The 10,827-nt window shown below is 31.5% G+C and overlaps 1 protein-coding gene across 1 annotated transcript; it reads right to left on the bottom strand.

Moving 5' to 3' along the window:
• Positions 1-4,392: 4,392 nt before the first annotated feature.
• Positions 4,393-10,420, bottom strand: LOC103502024 (protein DAMAGED DNA-BINDING 2). The gene is made up of 11 exons (XM_008465821.3): positions 9,975-10,420; positions 9,777-9,867; positions 8,892-9,019; positions 7,687-7,809; positions 7,488-7,576; positions 7,237-7,357; positions 6,552-6,643; positions 6,276-6,405; positions 5,431-5,679; positions 5,126-5,322; positions 4,393-4,893 (listed from the first exon to the last, which is right to left on the bottom strand). The coding sequence occupies exons 1-11, from the start codon at positions 10,389-10,391 to the stop codon at positions 4,662-4,664; spliced, it is 1,869 nt and encodes a 622-aa protein (XP_008464043.1). The 5' UTR covers positions 10,392-10,420; the 3' UTR covers positions 4,393-4,661.
• Between the last annotated feature and the right edge of the window lie 407 nt (positions 10,421-10,827).

Below are 10,827 nucleotides of genomic sequence, written 5' to 3'. Positions count from 1 at the left end.
GAAGAGTTCGTTGCAAATGCCGCGAATTAAGATGCTTGTTTAAATTACTTAATTGCCCTTCTTGCCTTCTTATCCTTCCATCTATTGACACGTGTAAAATCCAGCAAATTTCTCCTGTCTCGTATTATGATTTTAAAGATGTTTAGGAATATTTCGGGAAATAACAAAAATATCATTTCCATTATTTTCTTTTAAATAAATAAATACATATACATTTAACAATGTATGTAAAAGTTGATCTATCTTTCCTATTTTAGTAACTTTAGTGTAAGACAATCAATTTAACATTTAGCATACTTAATAAAGGTGGTAAAGCATTATTTTTAATTTATTATTTTGGTTAGATAGACATTGATTTTATTGTTTTTGCACATTAATTAGGTTTTGATATTTTTCAAACATTATTACACATGATCAAACATATATATTATAGGAACTTCTTAGGTGTGTGTGTGTGTGTTTGTGTATATTTTTATTATTTCCCATATTGGAGTGTGTTTTACTATTTTTCCATCTTCTCATCCAAAATGCATTATTTATTTATTTATTTATTTATTTTTATTATTATTTGGATTTGGATTTCATCTGCCTCGCATTTTCTCTTTAATATTAATTGTCAAAACATTTGAGTCTATCCGTTTGAAGCATACTCACGATAAATGTCTTTATAAATAAGTACTACCTCTAGGCTCTAATTTGAAGTCGTCCTATTTCATGTTATGTTTCATTATCATAATATAAATATAAAATGTATCATGACAAGATGTTGATAAAACATCAATTGACTAATATAGGGTGATAAATTTTGATCTTTTCTGCATTTATTTATTCTTAATAAACTATGAATATTAATGGATTTATGAAAAAGTCAAAAAGAGACAAAATAAATATAATGTTTAAAACAAAATTTAACTATTTTTCTCAAATTTCAATTATTATGTGTACTTTTAATTTGTATTATTGCGATAAATACTCTCCAAGTTTTTTTTTTTCTCTTTTCTGAAAAAATATACTCTCCACGTTCATAATAATGGTTTGTTAATATCAATAATAAAATATACAAACTTGTAATAATATTTTTATCTATTTGTAAAACGTGTAATAAAGTTTTAAGCACAAAAAGCAAAATCTTTGGTCTATCACTTCAATCATAATTTTCACTCCCAAACTTCTACCAATAATTAATATGTGATGCCCTTACGATTAGATTTATGTTATTATTATTATTATTTATGTTTTTGTTTAACCATCGAAAATATTTACAAAGAATAGTAAAATTTCATCTATCAATAATAGATACATACTACCAGATTTTTATTAGGATCTAGCTATTAGTGTATTCACAAACATGAATGATGACATTGATAGACTTCTATCAATGTATATTAACACATTGAACGACATTGATAGAAAGCTATTAGTGTCTATATTTGTCTATCATTGATACAATCTAAAATTTTGATATATTTTATAAATATTTTGATTTATTATATTATATTATATTATATATATATATATATATATATATATATATATATATGAAAATGTTCCTATGATATATATATAAAAGTTATCTTTCAAATGCATGTTACAAAAAAAAAAAATATTGTTTTTTAGATATCTTCGTATGCATAATATCCACGATGAACATGCTACAACAAGTTGGGATCGATATGAAGTAGTTATCACGAATGTTGATCATACTTGCTTTCTTAGCCAATTTGGTAGAGTTGTGTGTTTGTATAACACAATGATGACACCATTATATTTATCACATTAAAAAAAATGGTTCAATATGAAATTAATCCAAAGACGTGGATCCGTAAAAAATAACTATGAAATAAGAAAGAAGAGGTGTCATGGATGAAAAAAAATAACCATTTATAAAATATAGAAAAAAAACTTAAATGGACAAGAGAATTTAATTGATTTTTGTAAATAATTTTAATAATTTGCTACTTTTGAAAATGTCCTAATAAAAAATATAACCCCATAAATAATCCATAATCCATGATTAGTGTGTTGTATTTTTCTTTTTTTATTTTTTTTCAAAACCATTTTTTGATGGAGCGAAAGGTAAAACGTAGCATAGCCAAAAGGGTAGACTTAAGTGCGTCATCATAGCCTAATAGGCTTTTTGGGAGAGAGTAAAGATGTTAGTAACCTTCATTTTGATGTCGTGTGTTTGTAAAACGTATTTGCACGTGCATGCATGCATACGCTGATGTGCACACATAACAGACATAACAAATTGCCTACACTTTGTTGGCTCCCCCAACTTTTCTATTTTTTTCCAACTAAACCTTTCTTTCATCTCTCCATTTACAATAGGTTGTCAACATGGACAAAGATCCACCCACATAACTTTTATTTATTTATTTGTTTATTTGTGCTTAAATTAAGAAAAGAATCTTTTTTCTATTTACATTATTTTTTTACCATTTATATATATATATATATATAGTACAACAACTAAATATCGACGAATTTGAGCTTTATGTCGTTTCAAAAGAGATGGTACAATTTAATTATTATACTAAAGTATACATTGACTTTTTTCTTATATTAACGACTATAGGTGTTTTTTTTTCTTTTGGTTAGTTGTCTTTTTAATATGTTAGTAATTACTTGATAATCTCAATAATATATCCACACACAAAATTTTCTGTTGAAAAATTAGGTTTTAAAACAAAGCTGCCATATTTTTTAAATATCTTCTAAAATCGATATATAACGGTTCTTTTTCTTGTAACTTAAAGTAAGCCATGTAATCAAAACGTGAATGAATTGTGCACCATAATTTGCATACTGTATATTCATAGATGTTTCAAAAATAGGAATTTTCAATTTATACTCAAACTTTGGATTGTATAAATTTTAACATCAAATTAATAATTATATTGATTTAGACCCTAAACTTATATAAACGTATCGATTTAACCGTTCTTTATGTTTTACTTAGATACACTTGTGAAAGTTTACGATTTCAATTGATACATGTATGAAAGTCGTTAAAGGTTTAATCGACGTATTTATGAAAACTTAAAGTTTTACTTAATACAACTATTAGTTTATGACTTAGATTGATACAGCCTTCAGGGATTTAAATTGATAAAATCCAAAATTTAAAGGATAAAAATTGATGCCCTTTTAAATGTGTCCATTAGATAAGTTACTAAGTAAAAGTTTAAAATATACTTGAAGTTCTGTTCACTTTTAAGCCCTAAATTGAAAGATTTATTGAAAATATGATAACTAAAATTAAATTGAAAGTATAAAAACTACACATTTTTTTTAGTATGGGAACGTAGCAATATTTTAACGTATTTAAAAAATAGTGAATATGTCATAAACCTATAATGCACAAACTTGTAAGTTTGTTGTATAACTATACTTCAAGATAAAATAGACTTTTTCTTTTTTTAAGTTTGATGACTAGATAGTGACAAAACCAAACCAAGAAGTTTAAAAATTCAATTTATAATAATTTAACCTTAATATAATTTAAATTGACCAAAATATCAATTTGATATTCCATATTTTTAATGGTTTAAATTCAATCCTTAACCTCTAAAAAAGAATAGTCTTTCAACTCTGAGGAGGGTAAAAGATCAAAACAAAGAGAAAATGGGAAGGGAGTGTTCAAGGGAGTAGAGTGAGAGTTTTTTCTTTCTTTCAACATCTCACAATTTTTTTCTCAAATCATTAAACAACCTTTCCTGAAACTAATCGGACCAAACACCCAACTAAAATGAAGTAAAAGTAAAATTCTACGATCTCGATGCCTACCTCTCAACATGTACCGTCGACAATTTTCTTTGCATCAACATATAAACTTTCGACACTTTTTTGGGTCTCTATCGAGGTCCAAGCGTCAGCAAAAATATTTATTCTCGTTGGCATGTTCATTGCTACATATTAAAGGACGTCTGAATCTAGAACTATGTAAACCATAATAATTGTTTTTTGCTATGATAATTATCTTTTAATATAATAAATAATAGAAGTTTTCAATTAGCTACTGTAAACACTATTTCAAAACTCTACATTATATACTATTTGCTATAGTTTTTACTATTTTACATTTGTCATTTTTTATTCTTGGTTATAGTATTTACTATTTTACTCTCAAACTAAAAGAGTTTAATAATATATACCCAAAACACAAATTATTATAAATAAACTATAATAACTTATAATATAATAATTCACACATTGCGTCAAATGATCCAAAAGTGTTACGTTATATTACAAATAAGATGGGAAAAAATTAATCAAACCTTATATATGTATATACACAGACGTGCGTATGTACATATATAAAACATGAAACACAGTTCAGTATTATTTTAGCAACGTCAGGAAGGAAGAGTTCAAAGATCCATACAAATATAAGAGTGCATGTACCGACCTCCAATATGCAGCCAAAAAGTGAGTACATCAGAGTGTTCATTTCCAACAATATACATGATACAACATTTAAGAATTAAAAAAACAAAAAAAAACCCACTATATCTCAGAAGGATCTTTCACTAGTGGAGGTTGTTGGTTAATTTTGGGTTAATCACAGGGCTATGGAGATTCAAACTAAACCTAATATATTCTATGAACTAGGTGAATAGGGTTGTAGAGCACAAAATGGAGAGGGGGAGTAGGTTAAATTAACGTTTCATTTTTTGAGAACTTTTCCTTATTTCAGTTGAAGGCTTCCTTGACTTGAAGTTTTTGCCTTTTGAGGTTGGGGTAGGCTTATTGACGTCGGAATCATCCTCACTTTCGTCATTTTTCGACTTGTGCTTGCGTTTCTTCTCTGTTCCGGTACAAATAACAATTTTTCTTTCGTCCTGCTCTACAAGTTCGTGATCATCCTTTGGCCGCCAAATGAACAGCGACCTGACAAAGCAGAACAAAAATGGAGGATAAAGCATCAATAGATAAATTGGTAGAGGAAGAGCAATCCCTCGCAAGTGAGAATTGAATGGTATTAGGTAACAAGTGAGAATTGAATGGTATTAGAAGATTTCTTAGAGAATGTCCTCAATCTATTAAATTCGAAGAGTTCCAAAACCAATTATCATGATACCATATTATGAAAAGAACAAATCAAAACGCATTCGTGTCGAACCTTGAACTCCCAGACGCCAAAACATCATCTCGTGGATGCAGCTTGTTCACTGGACTAATTGTGGTTATGTTAGGATCCATTACCTCAGCAACTAATTGCCCTGTGCTGACGTCGATAAAATCGATAGGGTGTAAGGCAATTCCATTATAGTTTTCACTTATGTAACGACCGATAACCGCAAGAGATTCAGACGGGTCCTGCATTGCATATCAAATTGAAATTTCGTAAGGGACAACAAGAAGGAAGGATAGCAGAGGAAGAGACAAATATAAACATAAGAATAAATTGCTGCAAGATTATATCACCTTTGGATCCCATTCTGCTCGAAAAGGAGTTAAATGTCGATTAAAATCATGACTGTGCACAATTTCTCGACTTGGTGAATGCAAGTTGCCAAATATAGAGTCCCATACACGAATACGGTTGTCCTGAGAAGTCGTAAGAATTTTGCAACCAGATATGGGAGAAAAATAAGCAGAATTTACAACACGTCTGTGTGCTAGATCATACAAGGAAGAGCCAACTACTAATCGGCGAATGTCCCATATTCGAGCCTGATATCCATAAGCTTTTTGTGGTTAGGAAAACGGAGAGTAAATGTAAGCAAATAATGGAAAACTTTGAGCCTAACTGGTTAATATGACAAATGTAATGTGCAAATAAGAAAAAGAGGAAAAATCAATGTATACCCTAAACTTTGGGATGTATCAACTAAAACTCCAAAATTTCCACAAGTTCAGTCAAACAATTCATTAGTGAACTATGTTAACTTGATTTCATTTAAAATCAAATCAAATCAACTCAACTATATGAAAATTTCCTTCTATCAAAATCCTAACAAGGTAGCAAAATAATTATAATGTAATATAAGCTAGAAAAAAAAAAAAGAAGTGGGCAAGAAGAGAAAACCGCTCAAGTTAAAAAAAAAAAAAAAAAAAGCAGCTACTATCCATTTGATTTCAGCATTTCCCACTAACATATGTCACTCTTTATACCTAAAGAAGTTTTATACATTACGGTATAAATTGGACATCAGATATTGTGTACCATTTATGTCGTAAAGAAAACCAATCCATAACTCATGCACAAATACAGAGGGAACTAAATAAAAGTTTAAAAAATGTACATATTATTGATTAAAGTATCTTACGAAATGATCATTTCCGCAACTCAAGAGAAGATCAGGTTGAAGCGGATTGCAGTGCAGTCCAACAACTTTGCTACCCTTCTTATGGATCAAAACAGCTTGCCCAGATCTGTTATTGGACCTTGTATCCACCCTAAAGAGCATCATGAGGCAACATTAAACCAAGTGATCATCTCCTAAGACTCTCAATGATCTTACAGGCAATTACGTTTCAAAAAAGGAAAATAAGAAAGAAGCACCTTTGATCATTCAAACACTACAAGAAAAGAAACCACTTACAAATATAGGAAACCAAAATTATCAGCAACAAACACAGTGTGCTTCTCTGGGTTGATATCCATACCATATAGCATCCTCCAACTATTAGGGCCCTATAGAAGACAACACTCAAGTTACGGCTACTATACCATGATTACCCATCCCTGCCTCCTTATTCTATATTGTATTCCTAGCCCTGGAGTTCATATAGAAGTTCGGGATCCTAAACAATGTATGGTCGAACTTGGGCGAGGACATTTAAAATGAGGAGAAAAAGACTACGCCGCTTGTTTCTTCAGTTAATTCAATCCAATATTTTCCCTAAAAAGACAATTTGGGAAAATCACTAAAGCAACTATGGTGAGAGAAAACAAGGCTGGATTCAGTGCTTTTAATTGGTGCTTCCTTGCTAATTCCTTTTGTAATTACTAATTACTCCCCACCCCACCCCCCAGACCACATAATTATTTCTAAACTGGAGTAGTTTTTGTGAGTTTTAGTGGATAGAATTTATACTTCGAAAACCCTTTCACAGAGTCCTTTCTGAAGAGAGGGAAAAAATTCCCACATGCTGTGGATGGCATGCAATTAAATTTATCCTTTGTCTTCTGGATTGGCGGTCGTAGCTTGAACATCCAAACAATCAATAACTTTGGATATACCAAATGCCAAAACTTGTATATTTAAAAAATAGAGTTATGAATACCTGCCAACCATCAGGGTTGAGGTTCATTAATGGAGAAGAAATTCCAGTCTCCATATCAGTGCAACTAATGGTTCCATCAGAAGATGCAGCATATATCATACCATCATTTGTAGGACTGAATCTGAAATAATTTGGATGTCATGTTTCCATAAAAAATGAGTGTGGTTTACAAGATACAACTCAACTACGTTAAAGCAATTATTCTGAAGCATGAAAAAGAGATAAAAATCATTACGTGAGAAGATTATTACCTCATGTTATTAACTATACAGGAGTGTATATTTCCATAGACTACCTTCTCGTGCACTTTATCATAATCCCAAACTCCAACTTGACCTTTCTGAGGTAAGCAAGAAAAAAGTGATCTTTTGCACTTTGACGAAGTCTAAAAGGCTAACAAATCAACGGAAACTGGGATATTCAGTAAACCGATGTAGCAATCAAATTCACCTTATCTCCAGATAAAAGAAGCCGGTTGTTTGTCGGATGGAACTCAAGGCATGTTACACGCCTACTATGGTACCTTATAACTGCACAGTTCACTTGATCTGGGATCACATATGCTGGTTTGATCTACAGGACACCATAAACTTGTCAAGGTAACAGACAAATTAACCCATGATTTTGGAATACAGCTGTATAACAACTAATACAAATATAGCATTCAGCAGAAAAGTAACAAGAAGGTTTCATGCACAAGCACACCTTTTTTTTTTTTTTTTGGCATACAAGCACACCTGTTCATATAAAGGGGACTGGTTTTTATTTTTTCAACCTAATATTTTCAAGTTTCAAGTCTTCATGCTAAAAAAGGGCTAGCACTTTCACTGAACGACTAGTTGGCCTTTTACAATATTTGGACAACCACTTAAGAAATTTAAAGGTTATGGTACCAATGTTTGAACTTTAAATCCATGATCTTTGAAGTAAATCCAAGGGTAGAACTTGCACCATTGACCATCGGAGCAACTCTTATAAAAAATATCTAAAGGAGATAGATTTCCTAGTAGCACTTTACACCCTAACTAATGAATAATGTACAAGAAAAACACAGAAAGATGACAACCATGTACTCCTAATTCTAATCAGCTTCACAAATAAAATCATGCAGAAGCTATTATGTGACTTCCAGTACAAAATTATTATATCAAAAAATTGAAAGAAGTTTCCGCCTTTAATCATCTGTGGATGTCCCTAAAAGAAGACGGCCAGAGTTTCTGTGGCTAATGTGTAAAAAAAAGGACATCAGAGTATTTGTATCTTCCACAGTGAGCTGTTTACACAAATTTTTTTTGTCACATCACTCTCCCATTATCATTACTAACAAACAAATAGGAAAATGTTCTTTAGCATTCCATCCAAGTGCTAAATTTAATTGATACATTGTTACTTACAGATATATTGTATCTGCCATAATTACTAGCATATAAAAAAGCTAAACGTTTCATATAAGTAAATTAGGAGAATTTCAGGTTTCGATTCCATACTTAAAAAAGAAAAAAGCATGGCCTACAATCATCCACTTTGTTGTGCTAAAAAAAAAGAGAGGCACCTCGTGCCTCGTGGCTAAGAGCCCGATACCTTTCAGCAAGTGAAAAACAATTTAAAATCAATTATTTCCATGAATAAAAAATAAATAAATGAAAATGACTTACAGGAGGAATATGTGGCTTAAACTGGCGCTCAAAAACGTATAGAAGTGCATTACGAGTATTCTTATGGGATGCTGGAATAACACCAAACTCAGTCGCCACCCGATGCGGACACGTCATTGTTGTATGTCCTTCAATTGTTTGATAAACCAAGGGTAACGGAAGACCCCAAGTCAGCATATTTAAATAAAGATGTGATAAAGAAGACTTAAAAGCATGAGAAAATGCAAATGACCGTACAACTTCATGTTAAACCAACAACGGATGCAGAGCAAAGAAGGAAGGAATGAGTAATAATTCCCTTTTGATAACCATTTCATTTCTAATTATGGTTCTTCGAAAATAAACTCATAAAAATTACTTGCTCGAATTGACATTTTTTTTCTTTTCTAATTTTGAGTATTGTTTTCAAATTAAAGCCAAGTTTCTTTTTAATTTTTTTTTAAAAACAGGGCTTAAAATCTTGTGTTGGTTTTAAAATTTGGCTAAAAATTCATTAGTATATTTAGAAAACTTAAAAACATGAGCAAGAAATTATAGAAAACAAGCACATTTTTCAAAACAAAATAGTTATGAAGCAGGGACCCAGTGTTCCTAATCTTTCACCCTCGATTTTCCATATACAGAGTTCGAATGTAAAATTTTGCTCCTCAAAAACAATACTAAAGCCGACCTTGCCCCCCCACATTTTGGCAGCTAAAACAAACTTGATGTTACAACGACTTGGAGAGATTAAATGAAGTACTGGTAGTTCACTTCAAAGGCATCATTGACAAATCCAGTCTATTAAAACATTGCTTGCTCGAAAATCATCTCAGAACTACCAGTCCGAGCAGGCAGAGTAATAAAAGAAACTAAAAAAAAAAAGTCAGAAAGTTCAGCACTCACCAGGCATCTTGCATAGAAAACATGGTTTCATAGGGCAATCAATGTACGTAGCTCCTTTGAATCCCGCTTCATGACCAGTCCTTTTACAAACCTAAAAAAATCAACCATAAAATTGAATAATAATCAAATAACAAGAATTACCAAAACCTTAACCAGTCATTACCAAAAACAAAGAAAACCCTCGAATCGAAAACTTACTTTGCACACTTTCTTAAGGCTGAGAGTAATGGGTGCTTTTCCCTTCTTGTTGGAATCCTCTTCGATCCTTTGGCCTTCATTTTCGAAGCTTTTACCGTTCTCGTCTTCGTCTTCGTCTTCGTCTTCGTCTTCAATAGGCTCTTCGTCGTCGTCTTCCTCTTCTTCTTCCGACGAACTGTGCTCGGAGTCGGTGTCCTTCTCGACGATCACTCGGGGAAATGAGAGACTTCTGGTGGTTGGAGCCATGTTCAGGGTTTTTCGAAACTGAGCTTTTTCGGGTGGTTGAGGGTATAACGCCAATACGTTGTTCAACGGTGGCGGGAGAATACGTGGTGCTCTACCGGCCGCTTGGTCTCCCCGTGAGTGAATGACAGCACGACGCCGTTTCAAGTTGATTATGTTTTTACACATTCCCATAAACTTTGAGATTATATTGATAAAGATAATGCAATATAATTTTATCACTTACTACCCGTTTTTTGTAAAGTTAAAAAGTTGATTTGAGTCCGGAAGGAATTATGACTCCGCACAAAATTACGTCATATTCTTATCTTTTCAACGACATCACTTTTGTTATTCTTTTTGAAAAGAAAAGTGATGAATTTGATCGTGATTTGACCTTTTAAGGATAAATGTAATGTTGCTTAAATTTAATAAAATTTATAATTTCAAAATTACAAATGTTAACTCTTAATCTGTCAATAAAATTTCATTACAATTTGGTAAAAGTTGTGAAAATTATTTCTGTATTTGGTCAAAGTGGAGGCTGAGTTGGTGCAAACATTACTCATTGATTATGGTCGATATTAATTACCGTAAAAGATTATTGTAAAGTAATTTGAATTAATAGTTT

This window comes from Cucumis melo, chromosome 11 (assembly GCF_025177605.1).
Source record: "Cucumis melo cultivar AY chromosome 11, USDA_Cmelo_AY_1.0, whole genome shotgun sequence".
NCBI classification, from domain to species: Eukaryota; Viridiplantae; Streptophyta; class Magnoliopsida; order Cucurbitales; family Cucurbitaceae; genus Cucumis; species Cucumis melo.
This window is presented reverse-complemented; position numbering and strand designations above follow the sequence as displayed.

Excerpts from the sequence above, each read along its gene's own strand:
- LOC103502024 (XM_008465821.3), bottom strand. The coding sequence starts at position 10,391 with ATGGGAATGTGTAAAAACATAATCAACTTGAAACGGCGTCGTGCTGTC. Across the intron at positions 7,577-7,686 it reads TTCTTTTATCTGGAGATAAG|AAAGGTCAAGTTGGAGTTTG; the intron begins GTGAATTTGATT and ends TGCTTACCTCAG. Across the intron at positions 6,406-6,551 it reads AATTTTGGTTTCCTATATTT|GGTGGATACAAGGTCCAATA; the intron begins GTAAGTGGTTTC and ends GATGCTCTTTAG.